This window comes from Pinus tabuliformis, chromosome J, assembly GCF_031772625.1.
Source record: "Pinus tabuliformis cultivar Carrire ecotype Pingquan chromosome J, CPIR1, whole genome shotgun sequence".
Taxonomy (NCBI): domain Eukaryota; kingdom Viridiplantae; phylum Streptophyta; class Pinopsida; order Pinales; family Pinaceae; genus Pinus; species Pinus tabuliformis.
Window position 1 is genome coordinate 829,907,343 of NC_142295.1, and position 23,544 is coordinate 829,930,886.

The following is a 23,544-nucleotide window of genomic DNA, read 5'->3' on the forward strand; positions in this document are numbered from 1 at the left end:
TTTCATTTAGTGATCAAGTATAAGAAGGGAAGCACAAACAACTTGGTTGACATGCTTTCAAGGCCACTCACATAAAAAATCACAGCTTTGGGAACTCTGATCCACATGGATTCATTCACCCATGATGCATATAGAGAGGCATATTCATAGGATGAATACTTCATGGAGGTGTTTCAATAGTTACAAAGTTAAATTCATGTGCACAATGATGACAACATCATTAACCACCATCTCTAATATGGGTTACTCTATAGGCTATATAAGTTATGTGTTCTTAAAGGTGAGAGATTGCTTACACCTCCAAGGTTGCAGGGAACTTTGGTGTAGGGAAGATAGTGGCCAACTTGTAGAGGTAGGTGTATTGACCCAATATGAAAAACAAAGTAGCTAGGCTCATAATAGGATGCATGCTTTGTTGTATTAGCAAGCCTAGTAATAGGAAATAGGATCTATATCATCCCTTGCATTTAACCAATTGTCCTTTGGAAAGCATTTTAATGGAAATTTTTGGGAGGTTTACAAACAACCTGGAAGGGACATGACTACCAATTCATGGTAGTTGATAGGTTTAGCGGGATGTGTGCTATGATTCCCTATGAAAAGACCATCAGTGGGAAAGAAGAAGCAAACTTGTTCTTTGGAAAATTATGGGTGCACTTTGGGAAGAATAAATATAGGCATGATATTTCTTAGTGAATTTTGTACTATATTATGGAATAATATGGACATGACTTTGAAGATGTCTAGAACATTACAACCACTTACATATGGGCATATGAAAGTAGTCAATGGGACATTGTTATAGCGTTTGGCAAGTTATAATTAGAAGAATTCTAAGACTTGAGATGAAAATATGGTATATTTACAACATTATTATAACAAAGTAGTCCACACTTCTACTGGTAAGTCCCCATTTGAAACATTTTTTGGATATTTCCCACTTTCACCTTTTGATATTACATATGGTATTAAGAAAAAGAGAGGAAGTATAAGGAATCAAGGTGTATTTGTTGATAAGATCAGGAATATCCATATACAAGTACATGTGATTGTCCAAATCACAAGAAAAATATAAGGCCAAACATGATTAGCGTAAAATAAATTCATTGAAGGTGGATGGAAAAGGATGGTTATGGTTGAACAAGGAGAGCTTGCAAGGTCCTGGTAAGAAAAGCAAGACTTTATAGTATGATTCCTTTGAGATAATGGAAAAGGTGGAAGTTAACGCCTATAGACTCATCTAACCCCATACATGTGCATTTACTCAGTTGTGAATGTCGATAATTGGAAACTCTAATAGCCTTGCATGTTAGATTAGGAAGATGGAAAAGTCCTACCTTCTATATGGGATTTGGCACTAGATGCTCAGGCAGAGTTAACATAGGAAACAATTTTGGAGAAGAGATCTAGAAATACAAGAAAAGAGTAGGATGACCTTTAGTAGAGTGGGTTGAAAGGATAATTTATAGGCAAGGCTAAAGGTACACTTGACAGAAGGTGGAGGAAAAATTCCATCACCCCATTTAGTAGAAACTTTAGGGGACTTGTTGTGGTACTTAACAACCCCCCATTAAACACATATTTCATTAAATTTGGAAATATTTTATTACAAGGAAAATGACTAGAATTGAGCTTTTTGGTTATTTTGAAATTCTAGATCCACCATTTAATTCCAAATTTAATGAAATATGTGATATTATCTTTATACTAAGGAGAAAGAATAATGGGGACCCTTTAAATTTTTTAGGATAGAATCCTTCCTTGTTTAAATAAAATAAGAGAACTTTTATATTTACTGCTTGATTTTTGAATAAAACAAGAAAGTTTATGAAAAAGGGCATAAAACCTTTTAGGAATCCTTTTACAAGTTTTAGGAGATAAATTAAAGGTCTTACGAATCCCAAAATCATAACAAATGAATGAAAATACCATAAAAATATTGGTCTTACTAAAACCTATGCGTAAGTGTCGGCGGTTTCAAATAAATGCGAAATGAGAAAATCCGATTTGCGAAAAGCCGAAAAGCCAAAATAACAATAAGCGAAATAGTGAAAATCAAATATGTGAAATGCCGAAATGTTGAAACCAATATCGCAATCCGTCAAGAGCCGATATGGCATTCCTTCAATTGATGGATGTTGATATCGCATTCTATTAAACCTCCAGTATTTCGCTAATACATATCCCACACCTTTATGTTTTTCGGAAAATCACAGATCACTCATTTATGATAATATCACTCGATACCAAACGTCGATAAATGATTTTCCAATATAATGACAAGTGTCAGTGTCACGTGAAGAAACGTTTGGAAATTAAATGACTACTCTGCGTAGTTCTAATTTTGAGTTAATGTTAAAGGATTTTCCATAAAGCTCGCATTGAATCGATATGACTATTTGCATCTTTCGAAGCTCTTGCTGCTTTCTTGGTTTTTTTCTTTACAGGTAAATTCTAATAAAGAGTCGTCAAAGGGCATGTCAAGAATAATCAAGGCGAGGAGGAAGTCCGTAATATAGAAAGAACCAGTTTCCCCCCCAAAAGAAGTGTCTGAGATGTCTCCGTTGTTTACAAATACTACATGCACTCCAGATGCAAGTTCTATCTCCTAGGAAACAATATACAAACTATTTGAGGATGAAAATCTAAGAATAATTGTGAAACAGGTTGCTACTATTGATGATTCTCCTCCAAGTAATAGGGTCACATGGAATTATGTGGCGAATTCATTTCTCCACAGAATTGCTCCCCGCCCCAAAATTCTAATATACACAAATATGGTGAGATGGGTTGTTTACCATCTGGACATTACAAAAAAAATGTTTATAATTCTGAAAAAGTTAGTTATTAGGTCCTTTAAATCTGAGGATTTAAGGAAAATGTATCATCTACCTCAACCTGAGAAGAAATATGACACGCAATTCGTCCGAAAAAATTCATGCAAGAGAATCTGAACCCTACGGAGTTGATCAGAGGATGGAGAAGGGACCCAAACAAACACAAGTGAGAGGATAGGGGTATGTATTCATTAGCCTCTATTGTTGGCCCTTTCCCTCATATTGTTCTATGTTATGTCTCCTCTATGGTTATCCAAATATGCGGAAGTTCTATGAACAATGGGTGTCATTGATAGAAGCCTCTACTGATGGCTATATCATGGATTGGGTGACTATTTTATGCAACAATTTAACCATGCAAATCTCTAACTACAGACAAAAGTGCAATGTTCTTGAAATAACTACTCCTCCTTTTTTTATGAGTGCCTATGTCATGGACGCAATTTGATTTTCTTATGATTTTCCATCTCTTGGATGGAAATGGAAAGACCAATATCCTAGTCCTATATCTATTTATCTCGATATCCTTTGGGAAAAAAAATACCATGGTCACTTCTACAAAATCTGTCATGAGGTCATGCTCCCTATCCACCAAGAGGTATTTGGGAGAAAATCCCCTAGACTTACTGCCGAAGCCAATAAAGACTTAAAGCTTATAGGAAAGTGGTTTGAGAAAGAATCATTTACCTACATTCGGGTTTTTGGTAGCCTTGCCCACCCTCATGTTTTGCCCCCTTTTGTCCGAGATAAATTGTTGGCCAAGGAAGTCACTTATCAAACAGTTGGTAAGGGCTTAACTAAAGTACTTAAAGAGGCCAAGAAATCTTCCTGGCCATGTTTTCCTATCCCCTATGGTACCTATGCCTTAGATAATTTTAAGCATTCCTTAGTTGAAATTGAACAATTAAAAACCTTTATTTTTCCAACCATACTAAACAGGCCATATGACCCTAATGGCATAGTGAAATATGTTACAACACAGGCTAAGCTCAAACCGTTTTCAAGCAAGCTTGACAAGTTTGATGATTTGTTTGAAATGGTTCTATAGTATTATACGGTAGAAAAATTGGTAGCAAACCATCTAAGTCTTGACGAATTCATTCGATTCAATCAGTATCATCAGCAAAGAATAACCCATTTTCGATAATCTGTGTTAAAACAATTTCCACAGAACTCAGAAGATTCAGATGAATCAACTTCCTCTTCAAAAGCTCTAATTATTTCCTAAGTCTCTGAAACAACTACTATAGTTGTTGAGAAAGCAAGAGAAATTAAAGAGGAGAACAAATTGGATGAAGTATGGGAGGAATTCAACCTTGTTTTGACAATAGAAGAAACTCGGGTTACAAGTATCTTGGCTGATATACAAACATAGTAGGTTATAGTCAGTAGAGCGATAGAACAGGTTCCAGAAACTATAGGGACAACCTCGTTTACTATTGAGGCTTCCCAAGGGAATACTATTCCAAAAACTCCTGAGAATAACATTAATGCTGGGATTTTCAATCAATCAACTATTGTCGATGATATGGAAATAATTTATGCAATCCCTACTACCACGATAGTCCTAAATATTGAAGAAGTATCGCTTTTGGACATATTTTACAATCCAAATCATAAAGTAGTAATGAATCGGTCAAAGAAGAAAAAAAAGTTAGAGAAATTGCAAGTGCTAGTTACAAATGAAATTCCTTTTCAAGTTCTTTGGAAATGAGTTCAAACAGCCCGTGGCGAGGAACTTAATAGACTATCTCAGTTCGCAGGAGCTTACGCTAGTGCTACCATTGATAAATCTTCAGAAATACAACTGCTAATGAAAGAAAAAGGTCAAAGCATTGTTCAGCTTGAACAAACTTTCCAAATTGAAAAGCAAGCGATTGAGCAACAATGGCAAGCAAATCTTATCGAGTTACGAAAAAGTTTTAATGATTTAAGGCTGCAATTTGAATTTGAAGTGAAGGATAAGGATGAACGTATATTGCAATTGCAACAAAGGATAAACCAATTGAAGGAAAATCCAGAGATAAATGTATTCCACAAGGAGGCATCAGAACTAGACATACTCCTAATAAAGCAACAGTCTATCTTCTATCACAAATTTGATTTAATTCATGACTTTTCAAAGACCAAAAATTCTTTAGTAAATCAATTGTTCGATTCGAGGAAGTTTTATGAAGATATTGACGAGAAAATTTCTGAGTATATAGATTGGCAAGACAATTCCTAGGGAAGATCATCTGATCTTCATCAAATTGAAGAATCGCAGAAGGATATCATTTTTAGTGACTAGGACATCAAAATGAAATAGGAAGAAATGGCTATCATCAGAGCCTTAAATCATTCCTCAAATTTCATCAAATACATTACACATACCTTATTGCAAGCCAATGTAATTCAGGAATTCCCAAAGGACACCTTGTTGGATGGCAAAGATTTAAAGAAATGTTGGCAAGAAACATCTAAAAAGAAGGTTCAAGACATTCAGAGTTTATCACAAGTGAACCTTGAAAGTTATTGGCATTTTCTAGTGAAGCCTCATAGTCAGAGGCTCGTGCTGATGTGTCTCTCGAACACAACAACAAAATTTATTCTAGTTCTTAATGATGCAGTATTTACGGGACAAATATGCATGAAAACGGTACATCAACCCCAGATGAAGTCACTCACGGACATATACAATCTCAGAGAGAAGATGAATAATCAATCTAAAGCACAGTCATGAGTTCATGTTACAACAGATCACTAATTTAGTTGTCCTTTATCTTAGCTTAGTTTGTTGAAGCTTTCTTGAATAATTTTATTTTAAGTTTATTGTTTTTGTAATATTAATAGGTTATCTGAACCCCTTTCATGCATTTAGAAAGGGGTCCATAATTTTGAGAAGACAACTTTGAACTTGAAATATTGTTTGATCCAAAGTGATCTAATTGAGAAGTTGAGCCTGAAAGCTATCTTTTTCATAAGAAGAGCGCTAATGAATCGGGTACTATTATCTTTATGTTATCGCTATGTATTACTGAATTAGATAGTGAATATCTTATGTGTTATTTCATTATATAAATGCTTTGAAAAAAATTAGTCATTATCACTATTAATGGGCAAGATTGAATGATTTGTGATTATGTATGAGATAGCAAGATCTTTTATGTAATTGAGTTTTAACTAAACACATTAATTAACTATTTAATTAATTTAGTTTATCATATATGCTTTCTTTTCATCAATTTATTGAATGATCTATGTTGTTATATACTTTGTGAAATCTTTCATTGAATCACATACAAAGATATATTATCCCGGGAAATAAGTAAAATAAGTTTATTTAGTAATTTTATCATTAGCTATAAAATCATTTCATCAGTTTTCATTATGTTACTATATTAAATCTCTTTAAAAATGGGATCTGGTTCCTTTATATCCAGTTGGACCCACCAATTTCAACCGAAACAAAGTTTCTTTGAGCTCTCGACCTTGTGGTGTTCCACGATGTTAAGATAGTTAAGTTCTAGCCTTCAAAAAATTTTGGCACTAGAAGGAGGGTTCCTAACTATGAATGGAAATAAAGTTGAATCCCAAATCAAAAGTTCATTTGAAGAGTCATTCACCCTCAAAATCTCCCGCGACTTCCAGATCTCGCTCGAAATCTCCTACCCCTATATTGGAAGTTGTTACCAAATCTCCTAGTACACACCCTAAGACAATCGATTAATCTCCTTTACACGAGTTACTTCAATTTCATACTTTAGTTGAGAAATTAGAAGGAATATCTATTTCCCAATAAAGACTCAACATTCTGAGTTATCTGAAGGTAGCGTATCATCATCTTTTCCCACCTCACATACTTTGATTCATTCTCAAAATGAGAAATTTAGGATAACTCCATTTGAGTTTCCCTTACATTCCCACCGAAGAAATCCCAAAATTCTGAAGTCCAATCATCCACTAGTGAGATTTTGTCTTCATCTCACCCAAAAACATCATTGTTCATTCTGCCTCATTAGCTTCTTCTCACCCGACTAATCCATTCATCCCTATCGCCCATTACCAACCAACAGGTGCCATTTCAAGTAGTACTAGCGCAAGGGCTACTTATCCAAAAAATCAGCCTCTTCTACTACTAAAGTTTCTTTTATTCAAATTCCCATAATGGAAGTTAGGCATCGAAACCCACCAACAGCTAGACGATGGACTAGTCCTAGAGTTTTTCTGATGGCAGCACCTATCTATCCTCTACCTAAGCATCCTAAAATATGTTTACTAAAGTTCAATATTGACGACGACTTCCTGCTAAAGAAAATATCCATAATTACGCCGTAAGGCGTTCCCCTTTGAAACGAATTGCCCCAGCCGTCGCCCTGTCCTATTATTCACCGTAGATTTATGGTGTTAGACGATTGAACAAAAGTTGATCGTTGATCAAAAAACGGTTCATGAAGCAAACGGTTCGGGAAACTGAAACGCGGTTCTCGCTCATGGCAATGGCGGTCATTAGATGGTTATTAGTCGCCCATGTTTTAATTTCCCTGAGTTGCAGTTTGAAAAGACTTTGAGAATAAGAGAAGTCGGATGTTCAGAAAACGATGGATGCGGCAGCCATTGCTGCTGCAGTTTCTCCAACCGCACCTTAAAATTTGGTGACTCAGGAAGCTTCTTCATCATCCCCCGAGTTTCATAATGATATCCTCCAGAGTAGCCACGAGTAGCATCAGCACGCAGATACAGCATCAACCATGGATATTTCTTTGAAGTTCTTAATGTATGGTGAAATACCCAACTCCCTGTTTTAGGATTCTTCTCCCATACCACCGAATAATAAGAGACATTTTTTTGTCTACCTGATTTGAAATCAGCATCGAAATCATATGATCCACAGAATTTTCCTTTCAATTTGCCTGTTGATTGAAGCTTTGATGGATTATGATACACAAGAGGCTGGTTCATGCAGCCTTTGCCGAAACAGGGGAATTTTTTAGGTTTTCTAAAAGGACCTCTCTTTTTACCGTTTGCAGGACATAAAGCTGCTTCTGTATCAAAGTTCCCATTCTTTAACATGATCATCCAAAACTGCCATGGTTTTGATGCAGTACGAACTTCACACAAGGAACCAAGGTATAACTCCTTTTCTACTGCATGAAGGTCTGGATTATTGTAAGATTTGAAGGATGTATCAGGGAATTGTTGGCCTGCATGTAATAAATTGTCGCGCCTTTTGACTCTATGATTTACCCTACACTTCCTTGATTCTGTTCATGACGAAATATACATCAGTAGCATGCTTGCAGAGAAGGATTTAGCAAATAAATCTGCATATCAGAGAATATTATGTAAATGAACAATATTTGAAAGGAATACTATTTAGCAAGCGCATTAAAACTTATGATACATAACATTAAAACTGGTTATGTATGATTCCCAATTTCTTTAATTTCAAAAAATCAGAAGGATGCACTAGTATAAATCGTCTGCGAATGTACGTTTCGCTTCAGTGACACGGAATAAAATAATTGAATGGCGAATCCCATCTCTTCCCTTGCTGAATAAGCCAATTTCCCATAAGCTCACAAAAATCATTTTGCTTTGAAGTTTCATAGATGCAAATATGTACAGACAAAAAATAAGTTGAAGTCTGTACCTATCTCTCTTGATTCAGATTTATGCTAATCCATCAGGGTAAGTTTTATTTTCTGGGTGTAAGTTTTAACAATGTGTGCCATTCTTTGCCAATCGGTTATCTTTCTACCTTTGTTAACAAATTAAGTTCACCAATTGGCCAAGGTTTTCTAAAATACATTTATGGAAGATAGAGCCCAGGTTTACCATGCTTGCCAAATTTACAAGGGTTATTAATAAATTACAGTTTTTTCCTAAAATAGTAGTCCATGCCATACATATATATTTTTATTTTGTAAAGAGGAAAGATTCATCAACTGTACTGTATTTCATTTCTTAAGAGTTCTCTGGTTTCAAGTCACTATATTTCATTTCTTAAGAGTTCTCTGGTTTCAAGTCACTAGGCGTATGTGTGTGGCACCAAGATCCATGCAGTATTTTTTGTAGAATGGAACTTGTAATATACTACAGACCATAAGAACCACGTGTTGCCTATGACAGCAATGATTTATAAGTTAGATATATTCATTATTTAAATGCTAAACGTGTTAGGTTTAAGGTAACATAAATTTATATGTGCATTATGTGTTTTACCAAAAAACCTGAAGGTGCATCATCTGAGGATAAAAGTAAAAATCTGATAAGTAGACTGATACAGTTGTAGTTGATGGAAAAATAAATGTGTTATTTGCACAATTCTCGTCTACGATTTTGAAGTTACCACATACATCTATGATCCAAAAACGCTAGATGTCCGAACAAAAAACAGCAATCCTGTGCAGTAGCTTGATACTCGGAAATCACAGAGGCATTCGATCGATTGCATTTTTCTTGCTTACAAGAAAAATAGCAAACAGCAGTTGCCAGACACAAAAACGCCATTTGAACAAGGGTTTCTTTATCTAATTATATATCCCTTGAGGGCCTTGCAAAGCTTTAATCTACAGCAATGGTCGTTGGCTAGAACATCTTAAGCAGAATCTCTTTTCGGGAACATGGCCAACATTCCCCACGACCCCAAAACTTTACAAGAAGGGTTTCAATCAAGCTTACACCCTAGATCTCGCCCCACCGAGGCTTACAATTCAAGCCTGGACCACATTGTAGCAATCTAATAACTCATTCAGGCTGCAATATATTAATTCACAGTTACTTTGTAGATCAGCTTGATGAATTTGCTAATTTACATTCCTCTTCGTACATTCGTTGAATTTTTCTCCATGAATTTCAGCCATAGCCCTTTCAGTGAAGAACGGAGACCCATTTCAGTTTTAAAAAACACTATTTTGCAGGCCTAAATTTGAGAAGTAGCTTCACTTACAGTCCATCCTTCACTAACAATGGCAGCAGGTCTCCATTTGACAATACTATATGCTGTTTTTAGCCTTTTCTTTGCAGTCCTTTGAGATTGAACCATTTTCACTAATTGGTTTTTGTGGTTCCATCAAATTTCATTTTTATGAAACAGGGCAGCCATGCTTACAAGTAACTGCTATAAAAGTTCTTCATTACTTGTCAAAAAATTTACAAAGTAAATTAAGTTGGATTATTTTACAGTGCACAATTCCTTCTGGGCAAGTAAAGTAATCTGATCTTGAAGTTCCTAAAGCTTCTAAGGGAACTTCAGCTTTCTAGATAAATACCAGTCAAGATTGGTCATGGCATGCTATCTAAGGCCAGGATCTGCTACTTTCCTTAATAATGCAGCATTTAGCTGTTCTTGCGTATATACAATACCTGTCATATTCAGAATAACCGTTTGAATCATCAACTCTTTCACTGTGGATACACTGGCATGATGAACTTCAAGTTCAAGCTCTTTAAATGCAACCATCATTCTTGCAACGGGATGGTTCTGCTTAGGACACTGAACTCTGACCATGGCCTCTCGACCGAGGATTCGAACTTCAAGCTCAATATTAGGACACTGAATTTTCGAACCAAAGCCTTTGACATCTGCTGGTTTTCTTTTTCTTTCTGTTGGAAAATGTTTGTAAGTCATAGACTTTAAGTTTGTTTTGTTTTTGGTAAATATAGCATACAGGAACCTGAACAGTTTTTGAATCACTTTTTTTGACATATATCCACTTTATGGAAATAGTCCTTTATTGGTTCTGAACTGTAGAGAGTCTGTAGGCAGGTTACATCACATGTATTTTTAAATTGGCATGCTAATGAAATAATGTCATGGCATGATGATGTGGCACAAAGTCATCTCTACGATGATGTAGCATGGTTACATGGTGCTGACATGGCATGTATACATGATGTGGATTAAGGTGCCCAAGAGAAGGAGGCTAGGTGGCAACCAATGGTTAGAGGTGATGTGGATGGAAAAGTACTGAATAGTGGGATGTTGAGAGATTAGATCTCAAAGTATTAGGGGATCAAGCTTCACACTATTGGATGATCAGGAGATTAGGTACCAAGGATATGGATGTTTTCTATTGGGATTCTATCTTGATACTTATATAACCTGATACTATTATGATGTGGACTAGGTATAATGATGTGGATCCATTATAATTGTGTCCCTATGCAATGTGGAGATGTGGACAATGTTTGCCACATGTAAAGTACATATGCTAACATAGCACTTAGCGGGAAATTTTTTCATATGGGCTTAATTTTAAGCTTGAATGTAATACCCAATAAAAGATGAAATACTTACAAAAAGTATTTGTAAGTCATTGGGTATTTACATTCTTCTCTATTGATTTCTTTTGTAATATTGTGTGGATTAGTTGACTTAGGCTTTCGTTTCTTGTCATATGGAACTTGGATGCCTGAAGAATTTGACTGAGGCTTTAGTTTCCTGTCAAATGGGACTTGGATTCCTGAATTCTTCTGGCAGGATTTTTCAAAAATTGCCTTCTTTCAACAAGAATTAGAATGAAATTATCATAAGGCTCCATATTTCCTGCACATAAAACAAATTTATCAAAAAGAACCAATTTCTTCCTTAACCTGATAGAGTCCTTTCTCTGTCACAAAGATAAAGATCATACAGAAAATTGTTAAGACTGCTTGCAACCAGGAATCCTTTACATGAATCATTTGTTTCTGTTTTCCTTTGCTTACATACTGTTCACAATATTATGTCCCTTCACAACCTTCGGCAGTATTCTTGAGCTTCCCATTCAAGTCTCTCTCATTGCCTTTCAAGACAATATCCCCCTTGACATAATTTTGCTGTTCATCTATCAGAATTTCTTCCTTCATGACAGATTCTGCTATAGAAACTCTCGGCTGGTCTTCACTTTCTATTGGCATCCATTCACTAAACATTTTATTAGCTATTTTATTCTCATAATCAATTAATAAATTCTGATTTTCTGAAAGTGAATCATTTACCTTTGGATCTATAACTACTATCTCTGTATCATCTTCTTGTCCCAGCTTCACAAATTCTTTATCTCTAAGCATCACTTGCTTCCCACTCATTAACAGTACATTAGATTACTCCTTGGCTTCTTCATCCTTTAAGGGTAACTCATGCTTCTGATCATTCTTTTCAAGGGTCTAAGTGTTCTGTCTCCCATCATAAATGTTTTTCCTGTCATATTGCCAAGGTCTGCCTAATAGAACATGGCAAACATCGATAGGCATTATGTCACACAGCACTTGATCTTTGTAACTTCCAATATAGAACTCAACCTGACATTGTTCATTTACCAACACTTGGTGACGAAACCTTGTACGGAGTAGGATGTGGCATTCCTCCCAGCTCCAAATTTGTTCACCATTTCTGCAGAAACTAAATTATCAGTGCTGCCATTATCAATGATTAATTTACAACACTTACCTTCTGACTCCCACGCTATTCTAAACAAGTTCTTTCTTTGAATTGGTTCACACACTTCCTTGTTTGGCTTCAACAATACCCTGTTCATCAATAGAATTTCTCCTATTTCTGGAACTTCAGTATGTGCTTCTTCTTCTTTAAGTTCATTTTCGGCTTGTGCAATTTGTACCTTTCTCTGTACTACAACATTCTCCAGACAATCCACTTTATGGAAATAGTCCTTTATTGGTTCTGAACTATAGAGAGTCTGTAGGTAGGTTACATCACATGTATTTTTAAATTGGCATGCTAATGAAATAATGTCATGGCATGATGATGTGGCACAAAGTCATCTCTACGATGATGTAGCATGGTTACATGGTGCTGACATGGCATGTATACATGATGTGGATTAAGGTGCCCAAGAGAAGGAGGCTAGGTGGCAACCAATGGTTAGAGGTGATGTGGATGGAAAAGTACTGAATAGTGAGATGTTGAGAGATTAGATCTCAAAGTATTAGGGGATCAAGCTTCACACTATTGGATGATCAGGAGATTAGGTACCAAGGATATGGATGTTTTCTATTGGGATTCTATCTTGATACTTATATAACCTGATACTATTATGATGTGGACTAGGTATAATGATGTGGATCCATTATAATTGTGTCCCTATGCAATGTGGAGATGTGGACAATGTTTGCCACATGTAAAGCACATATGCTAACCGGGAAATTTTTGCCACATGTAAAGTAATTAGCACTTAGCGGGAAATTTTTTCATATGGGCTTAATTTTAAGCTTGAATGTAATACCCAATAAAACATGAAATACTTACAAAAAGTATTTGTAAGTCATATACTTAGTATGTTTTGTTTTTGGTAAATATAGCATACAGGAACCTGAACAGTTTTTGAAATACTTACAAAAAGTATTTGTAAGTCATATACTTAGTATGTTTTGTTTTTGGTAAATATAGCATACAGGAACCTGAACAGTTTTTGAATCACTTTTTTTGACATATATCCACTTTATGGAAATAGTCCTTTATTGGTTCTGAACTGTAGAGAGTCTGAAAAGACACCCTTTCTGGAGCTTTCAAGAGTTTAGCTTTTCCTGGTTCTGAAGTTTATAAGGGAGATATGCAGATCTAAATGCCCCAATACCTTTTTGCCTTGTAAGTGCAGTAGTACATTCTGAGTGTGATTTCTTTCCTACTTGACTGGAAATGACGATTTTGATCAAGGGAAAAAAGAATAGTGAGATCATTTAAAAATTGACACAACTCAAAATGTATTACTCATGGCTCTGGATCCTTAACGAAAAAAGAAATGGGGTTCTTTGACAAGGTACCTACTATCTGATCTCTAATACAAAAGGGTCAGAAAATGGAAAAGAAAATATTAAAAAGGCATGTTGACACCTGACCACCTAGCCCTAATGGCCACCATCTTTAAAGCACAGGAAGGGATTGGAGGAAGATGGAGACAGAGTAGCAGCCACACAGACAGCCAAAGACTGTATTTTCTGAGATCGACAGGAAGTACAAAGTAACATCTGTGGGCAGAACTTCTTCTGTATCATTCTAATATATTTCTGGAATTTTGTCTGCTCCAAGAGGATTTTCTCCAGTTGAGATCTCCTTTGTTAAATTTATGGTGTGGATTTTTTTGGTTGTTGCAGTTAATAATGTATCTGCAGTTCTATTGATGGCACAATGAGTCGTAATTATGACTGGGAATATGCTCAGGTCGAACGATAACAATAAGTATGGTTTAAACTTTACATAGAAGGTTATTCCAATTTCCTTTTGCTGAAATACAGTGCACAATTACTATAACAGCAGATTAGAGGTGTAGTTAGATGCAGAGCCTTCTACACAAAAGGCTTTATTCTTAGTGTGCCTTGCAAGTAGCAAAATCTGTAGCAGATCACCCTTGCTCACACAAAATCCACTTAGCTGTTAAATCCAAAGAGTAGCAATAAGTCTGTAAATGTATTTGGCTGTTCCCTTTTTCCTATCTAGCATTTTGGTTTTGTAGCATTTTCTGTTAGGTTTAGATAAGAGGGGCTGGAAGGTTGTACTCTGCATCTAGAAATTTCAGTTGTTTGAGTGTGTCATGGGATCTCTGTTATTTGCTGTTACCTTTCAGAAAAATGCTTCGTTAAAGAATTTGCATCATTATGTTTGGGTTTATCTTTCTGGAATTCGTGCTTTTAATCGTTAATAGCATGTCTTAGCTTTATAAAATATATTCAATTCTAACTGAAAAAAAGTATTGACAATGCAGAAAATCAGTGGCAGATGCAACTGATGCAGCTAGAAGTGCGTCTGATATTGTGCTTACTGAGCCAGGGCTGAGTGTTATTATTAGTGCTGTTTTAACAATTCGGGCAATCTTTCAGAGAATGAAGATACAACCTGAATCAACAACACATGGTTGTGGTTGCAATGTGGTATCTTTTTCAATAACACGAATTGAAATGAAATGTTGTCAAACAATTGAATTTGCTCTGGTTTATCGATGAAATGTAATCAAACAATTAAATTCGTTCTTGTTTATCGATAAAATAGGATCAAATAATTGAATTAGCTCTTTAAAATATTTTAAAATTCTACCCTCCATCATCCAAATAACATCCAAGTCACTCAAATGCTATCCATATCACTCACAATGAAGAATGGACATCTTCAATGGTATAGATTTACATGTGCATTTTTAGCTTTTTCGGTGGAAGTACTCTCGTATAAATGCCTTGGCATTTCTCTTTTGGCTTGCTATCTTTTTGAAACTTTACATAAATACATATCAATCACAGCGAGCCATCCGAACCCTCAGAAACCAGGAAGGCTAAGTTACATAGCCATATATCATGCTCTAAGTAATTTCCACTGAACAAACTTTAGCAGTCTGTGACATGTGGCAGCATCACACTAAAATGAATTCTAGGAACTGCATCATTTGTGTAAATTGGCTGCTTGTTTCTTACAAAAAAAATGCTAAGACTCGGTATCATGAAATATTCGGCACACTGGCATGAGAAGACATCGGTAAAGCTGCGAGTTTCATACTTTGGCATTATTGATTATCATTATACTTGTAAAATGAATCATTGAAATACTCGGCCATGGAAAGACTGGGTAACTTTGGTTTGTACATGGAGTGGAATAAATTTGAAGAGAAGGGTTACATTTATATTTTGATATTTAGTTTGTAGGAATAAATTTGAAGATAAAGGTTACATTTATATTTTGACATTTTAATTTGATATTAATATGATAAATTAAATTGTTTTTAATATAAAAATGAAAAAAATTTGAAAAATTATCTATATTTTACACATTAAGTTTTTTATTAAATCAATTTTATACATTAGATTAGAACATATATATAGATTCACTAATATTATTAATCTATAGGAATGAAGGAGTTTAATAAGATTATTTACTATACCTTTTATAAAAATTATATGGAGCAATTTTAATTGGAACATTTGTTTATAGTATATATAGGAATCATATGGAGATAATTCAATATAATTATTTTTTTATCTGGTAGCTATTATTCTTCATATATAATGAAATTGTTTTACTAGACATGGAAGTTTGCACATTTATCAGTGGTCTACTTACAATAACTTCTACAACAATCATTTCAATCAAGAATGGATCCCTGTGTAATGAACTAGATTCAAATCTGGCATATACTTATGACAATGATAAGATCAGTATTTCTGGTTTGGGAATTCGGTCCTTGAAAGTGAGTTCAATTTGAAAAAATAATATGGCACAAGTATGTTAAGAAATGTCAAGTTCTCATGTACAAATCATTGAAGCTTCAAATAATCATTAATGGCATGTCTGTGTAGTCCAATGTGTCGGTAAGTGAAAAGGCAATGTTGAATGGGTGAATTGCATTAAGCTTACATCTTGATGCAGTTCATCACGGACTGGCATAATCAAGACGATAGCTATAGCTAAGGATTGTCATATACAAGCTTGAAGCATCTGTGAGTGGGAAAGTAACCAATCATCCAGAAGCATTAATTCAGTCTTCTAGCAAAGAAGAAATTTAGTAACACATTATTCACCAGACAAAGTATTATAATTATCTTACAACAGTAGGGTTATATGTATACTTGATAGGCATTGTTGATTCTGAGTGAAAAGACAAAGGACATAACAATAATAAGGATATCAACAGTTGGGCCTTCATATGCAGGGAATGTAGATTTTTTAACATATTGAGCATTTGTTTTGGGAAACTTTAGTTCGGGATTCGAAGTGATATTGACCTAGGGACTATGGGGCAAAGATATGAATAAGTCATTATAGGTTGGCCTCTTATACTTGTTCATGACATTGATGATTGCATCAACTGTCCTACAGTTTTTATCTCCCCAAAAAGGAAATTAGAATAGGAATTTTACATTGCACTGTTGTAGCATGTGCAGTATTTCTTTTTCTTAATAGGTTGGATACACTTCTACGAGGGAAGATATAGTATAGGAAGTTTCCATCAGTCTCATATCTTGCATGCCTGTATCATACTGTGATATATTTTATGGCTTTAAGAATGTGATTCGCATGAACAACTCATGGTGATATAAAAGTAGTTGGAAGAGATATGAGTTCTCCCATGTTGTATGAAATAAAATGTATATTATGTTGAGCTGATCCGTGTGTGCTTTGCAAGAAATTATACATTATTAACTGTAAAGCACTGTGATTCTTGTTGGCTTCTTCATTTACCAATTGTAGCTAGCTGTTTCTTGTCTGCCTGACATAAAGATACAAAATCTCTAAATTTTCTTTATAGACAATCTTTTAACCAATAGAAATTTACATGCTTGTCTTTATAATTGAAATTCGTCGTACAAGGTTTCAAAGACTGGAAAAGTTTAGAGTTCTAATCTCTTTTCTGTTATGGTTTTCCACTTTAATGCTTTTGTGGCAGAATTGAGGAAGAGATTGCAAGGCAAACTGCTATTGTCAAAATGAGCATCAAAGATACTGAAGAATATGAACAACAGAGGCAAGAGCTTATTGAAGCTCATGATAAAAGGAGAAAGGAGTTAAAATTAATACACTTACAAGAGGAAGTAACTTTTTAGAAGGAATTTGAGCAAGAAAGGCTTCAAATCTTGGAGAAGTATGCCAAGAGAAGGCAAGAGGCAGCACAAAGCATCAACTTGTAGTTAGAACAGAACCAACAATGGAACTAGATAAAATATATAATAGGGTGGTTTTGTCAACATTTTCTAAAACCTCTGCAGGGCATACAACCATATGGAAATGTACAAAGGACATAAGCTGTTGACCCTCCTTCAGTTTTGAGAAGAATCTGTCTCATACAATAACTTATGTTCTTTATTTATTAACTTTATTTATTAAGATTATGGCATCTTCAAAGGCATCATGGGCATGTAGGGCTTCATTGATATATGCATACATTGCATCATTCTAGGGCAAACCATGTACCTAAGAAAATTAACTTCATACTAGGTTAGAGTTTGTCATTATTATGCATCAATGTTCCTAGGAGGGTTTCATGGTATGGAATTCTTCATCTCACATTAGATTACGCATCAACTATTTTTGGCCTGTCATCATATAGATATGGATATAGCTAGGGTTTGCATCAGAAATGACTTATACTTCACCAATGTTGTGAAAAGCAACAAACCAGACGTAAATAACCTTCTTTTGTTACTTTCATTTATTCCCATGGCATCCATCCAGGTGGAAATCAACACTATTAAAGAGGTAGCATCTGAAACTTGAAATTAAAATTAAATTCATACGAAGCTACAATAATATTCGCTGAACCACTAGTAGGTTAAGAATAATTAGTTCACCTCAAATATAATGTACATAATTGGACACATGAATTCAGTTATAACATGATTGGACATCTAAGGTGAATGATATTTTGGATTGCAGATTTCTGTGGAGTGGTTTTTGAGAGATAGAATTCGGATAATCCACAGTGTTCATCTTTTTCTTGTCGACGTTTCGAGTCTAGAGCAAGACTCATCATCAGGACTTGATATACAGAGAAGAGGAACAAATGCTTGTGATAAATATGGTGAAGGATGATAGCTAGGAAGTTTTAGCCGACCTTTGATCATTTAATAATTTATTAAATTTTATTATTTTAACCTATTAACTGAATAGCCCTAAACCTAGTTTTACTGTTGTACAGGTGAATGATGTTGTTTTACTAATATTAATAACTGGATGCATAAAGTATGCGCCGAGACGCTGTTTGTTTTAATTAACTTGGCTTTATTTTGAATTGGATTTTGAATATTGTATAATTAATAAGTTTTATATTGTGTAATTTATATAGATCTAGGTTGCTTTAATTAGTATAGTCCTATTTTGTTTTTTAATTGGATGCCTATTATTAACTACAATTAATACTCTAGGTTTTATATATTTGATTTATTAGTTTAGATTTAATAGTCCAATTAACCTAGATATATATTTCTATGAAATGTATAATTATTACATAATTGTATAGTTATATGATGTTTAATCAATATGGTTTTATATTGTTTTCCAATTATATTGTTTAATAAAGTTAATATATTAGGTTTTATATTGTTTTATTAATCAAGTCTATAATGAATATTGTATAATTAATTCAGTTTTGTATTGTATAATTTATATAGATCTCTGTTGCTTAATTATTATAGTCTTATTTTATTTTTAATTTAGATGCCTATTGTTAAATTAACTGTGGTTAATACTCTAGGTTTTATATATTAGTTTTATTAGTTTAGATTCAATAGTTCAAATTAACCTAGATATATATTCCTATGAATTGTATAATTATTAAAGATTTGTATAGTTATATGATGTTTAATTAATATAGTTATATAATGTTTTATCAATTATGTACCATATTGTTTAATTAATAAAGTTAATATATTAGGTTTTATAATGTTTTATTAATCTAGTCCATATTGTTTTATTGACCTAGATATAAATTGATTTATTATTTAATTTAATTTCAGATATGCAATTTCCTTGGAAATCTTGAGTTCTAAACTGGATATATTATTTACTATTAAAGATAAGCCTTGGTAGCTACAGGTCCTCAATTCTAACGGAAGCAGGAATATTAAGGATGAGAGAGGGGCAAGTTAAGACAAGGAAATATGGGAGGGAGAAGGGGGATGTAGAGGGTGGGAGGGATAACTTTTTTTAAGCAGAGAATTCCAATTTTTACTAATGTCCCAGCCTCCATCCCTATTAAGGTTACTAGGATGTTTTATGATTTCAATAGCTTCACGAATTTTCCTCTTGAAATGGTGCTCTTCCTTAGCAACGACTTTGGTATCTTCGAGGCATATGTGATGGTTAGTTTTTCCTACATGCTCAGCTAAGGCAGAAGAGCGAGTTCTTTCTTTACGGATGTCAGCGCTATGTTCTTTTAGTCTTATCTTTACAGACCTGCCAGTTTCCCCTATATATTGTTTCCCACATGAGCAGCTTATGATATAAACACCTTTCCCTTGAAGCTGATCCTGGTTGTCTTTAACAGATTTCATATTTTGTTTGATAGTTGACAGGGGTTTGAATGAAGTTTTGATGTCTTTATTCTTGAGAATTTTGGATATCTTGTCCGTGACACCTTGAATGTATGGAAGGTAGGCGTTGGAGGTTACAGGGTTTATTGTTTTGTTTTTATTGCTCCCAGTCTTTGCCTTATTAATGGCTTTGAGGATGTTTTTGCTATTGTATCCTAGGTTGGTAAAAATTCTTTTCAGGTATGTAATTTCTTCATCAGTGTGGTTATCATCAGAAATTCTACAAGCCCTAGTGAAGAGGGTCTGCAGAACACCCATTTTTTGAGCTGGGTGGTGATGTGAGTCAGCATGGAGGTAGTTGTCGGTATGAGCTTTCTTTCTGAAAACTTTATGACCTATGGAACCATCTTTGTTTCTGATGAGAAGAATGTCAAGGAAAGGTATGCAGTTGTTCTCTTCTACTTCCATTGTAAACTTGATGTCCTCAGATATGCTATTGAGATGTTTTAAAAAGTTATTGAGTTCTTTCTCCCCATGAGGCCAGTTGACACTAGTGTCATCTACAAACCTGACCCAGAACTTGGGTTTTAAGGGGTATGACTCAAGAGCCTTGGTTTCAAATTTTTCCATGAAGAGATTGGCGACAATTGGGGAGAGAGGGGATCCCATAGCAACACCCGAAGTTTGTTCAAAGATTTCACCATGGAAGGAGAAGAAGGTTGAGCGGAGACAAATTTCAGCTAACTTTGCAGTTTGGGGGTCAGCTACTTCTTTGATTACTTGAATAGCTTGATCAAGGGGGATTTTGGTGAAGAGTTGGACTACGTCAAAGCTAACCAGTTTGTCTTCAGGATCTAAGGTTGTATTTTTAATGAAATTGACAAATTGATTGGAATCTTTAATGTAAGAGCTGGTTTTGCCCACTAGTGGGGCTAAGATGCCAGCAACATATTTTGCTAGTTCATAAGTGGGAGAGCCTATAGTGTTGACTATAGGTCTTAAAGGAACATCTTTTTTATGCACTTTAGGGGCTCCATAAATCCGGGGAGTGATTTCACTATCAGGGGTGAGGCGCTTTTTTAGTTTATCATCAAGATTGGTTTCTTTAATGGCTTTCTTTACTAGCCTAGTAATTTTAGAGATGGGGTTTTCTTCAAGCTTTTTGTAGCTCCCACTATTATATAAGTGGTCTTTCATCTTGTTTACATAATCCTCATGATTCATAATGACAGTGGCGCCACCCTTGTCTGCTTTTAGAATGACAATGTCCTTGTTATTTCTTAGACTCCTTATGGCTTTGAGCTGCTCAGGGTTTAGGTTTCTCTTGGGAGGTTTAGCTTTTCTAAGGATGACAGCGCATTCTTGCCTAATTAGCTCCTTGTCTTCACTGCTGAGAGTCTTGATTCCATCCTCTAAGCTGCAAATAATTTCTTCATTAGGGATTCTGCTGGGGGCTAAGGCGAAATTAAGACCTTTGTTAAGGACCTCGGCTTCTGCCTTATTTAGCTCATATGAAGAGATATTAACCACTTTCTTGTTTCTGGATTTCTTATCCATGTTTTCCGAGCTGTTTGTTATTGTATTATGGATTGCAACGCTATTCTTCTGGTTGTGAACAGTTTTCCTGAGCTCGGCTGTTGCTGAGGTTGAATCGATGCTCCAGGGTGTTTCGGTATCGGGGTTGCTCTTATCAATGACAGCTATTGTCTGAGGGACGCTCTGCGCAGTCAAGTCTTTTACTGAGATTGAGGCTTCGTGATTCAATATTCCAGTTCCGGCGTGAGCGATGCCATTTCTTTCAATTGATGCTTCTGTTTCGGAGCCGCTCCTTTCCGCGAATAATATCAGAGGACTGCGCATTAACGAGTATTTTACTGAAAGAACCACGGTATGAGAATCCCAAGAAAAATGACAACCATGGTGTATACACATAGTCGAGACCTATATTGATGCTGATCAAACTAAATGATTCACCTTTTACCTTGTCAAAATTACAGTGAACTAGGGAGGCTTCTCTGCAAGATTTTTGAGCATAGGAATAAAATCTTAAATCAAACTAAATAATTCTTTTCTTTCGGTCCGATAGACCAAAGTTTGGTCTCAATGGACGTTAACCACCACCACCATCATCATCAATAAAAAAATGAATATGTTCTAAAGTAATTAGAAGTAAAAAAATGTGTAAGTAAGATGTTTAAATCTTATAATTTGATTATTGATAAAATATTTTAATAAGAATTCTATAATAAAAACAATGAATATGTTGTAAAGAAATTGGAAGTAAAAAAATGTGTGAGTAAGATGCTTAAATCTTAAAATTTGGTTATTGATAAAATATTTTAATACGAATTCTATAATAATAAATATGTTGTAAGGTAATTGGAAGTAAAAAAATGTGAGTAAGATGTTTAAATCTTATAATTTGGTTATTGATAAAATATTTTAATACGAATTAATATTGACATATACTTGAAAATATGTTAACAATAGAAAACCATTTTAATTTGTGTCATATTATGTAAAATGTTTTAATGTCAATTGTGTATATATATCATTTAAAAAAAAAATTGTATATATCATGAAAAATTAAGTTTTTATGGTTAAAATGTTTATTTTGTTATATACTCATTTTATTCAGCGTTTAAAAATACAATTTAAACAATGAAAAATAACACATTGTATTTTATATTGTAAAGAAATTTGAACGTGAAGAAAATTAATTCCTCTAAACTCATGTTAGATTTGTATTTAAAATAGATATATATTATTAAATTATGAGTAATTATTATAAAATTTAAAAGTATTAATTTAATATTATTTTTAATTGGAAAAAAAATATATAGAAAGGAAAAACAAACATAAGAAACGAGATAATAATAGCTCAAAATCTTAAGTAAAAATCTACCCCGTTGGGAATTATTATTGAAATATTCTACATAACATATTATTCTTTTGAGAAATAAAGGTGACAAAGAATAATCACCGATTTCAAAAATCGAAATAATGCGAGCCATGTAACGCTGTTAATTTTTTTTTTACATAAATCTATACTTTATAAAAGTTAAGTGCAGAAAGATTCCATGTCAGAGAATTGAATTCGTTACAGCTTCTTGTACTGTACACTGCGTAAATGCCTTCCCACAAAGCGTCGCCTGCTGTTTTAGCTGCCGGAAAGGCGATAAAGGTGCCCGTCGGAGATAAACGCAGCGCCCCCATGACATACATGGCATACATAGCTGGCCAGCCTACATAAGGGCATTTAATACCCAATGTATGGCTGGTTAGCTCTTGCCCTATATAGATAGCCTCTCATTATGTATATTGTATCATCATACTTATTGAATACATTTATGGTTTCATGCCTTAACTTCTTCATGGATTTATGTTACTGCCCTTGCGCATTCTATTCTCGTGAACACAGAGATAAGTCTCGTGAATAGGCAATCGATACAATCTTTACTATTCACTCAACCTGTTCATTATTTTGATTTTAGTCAAGAAATTTTGTGAGTTTCCATTAGAAGGTATAAATGTTTCTTAATTAATTTTGTGATTATGCAATAATTATAGTTAGTTTCTTGCTTGTAAATTCCAGTATCCTCAGTGACCATTTTTCTACTGAACTCTAGAGCTTCAAAGATTTAATTCCTTTGTCTGATTCAATAAATGTTGTAATCCGACACATATGGAGGCACTGGTCTCTCTGCATCTTTCAAGTTATGATCTATGGTAGGGAATGTGTACCACAGGGTCTGATTTACGTACCCGTACTAGG

General features: G+C 34.5%; 1 protein-coding gene and 1 long non-coding RNA gene across 2 annotated transcripts; one reads left to right on the top strand and one right to left on the bottom strand.

Annotated features, from left to right (window-relative positions):
• Positions 1–7,147: 7,147 nt before the first annotated feature.
• LOC149229270 (uncharacterized) lies at positions 7,148–14,850 on the top strand. Its single transcript, XR_016247922.1, has 3 exons — positions 7,148–7,593; positions 7,847–7,946; positions 14,522–14,850. It is a non-coding gene; the product is annotated as an uncharacterized LOC149229270 (long non-coding RNA).
• A 1,358-nt stretch (positions 14,851–16,208) lies between these two features.
• LOC149229271 (uncharacterized) lies at positions 16,209–21,629 on the bottom strand. The gene is made up of 2 exons (XM_089380993.1): positions 20,338–21,629; positions 16,209–16,239 (listed from the first exon to the last, which is right to left on the bottom strand). The coding sequence occupies exons 1-2, from the start codon at positions 21,627–21,629 to the stop codon at positions 16,209–16,211; spliced, it is 1,323 nt and encodes a 440-aa protein (XP_089237119.1).
• Positions 21,630–23,544: the final 1,915 nt, after the last annotated feature.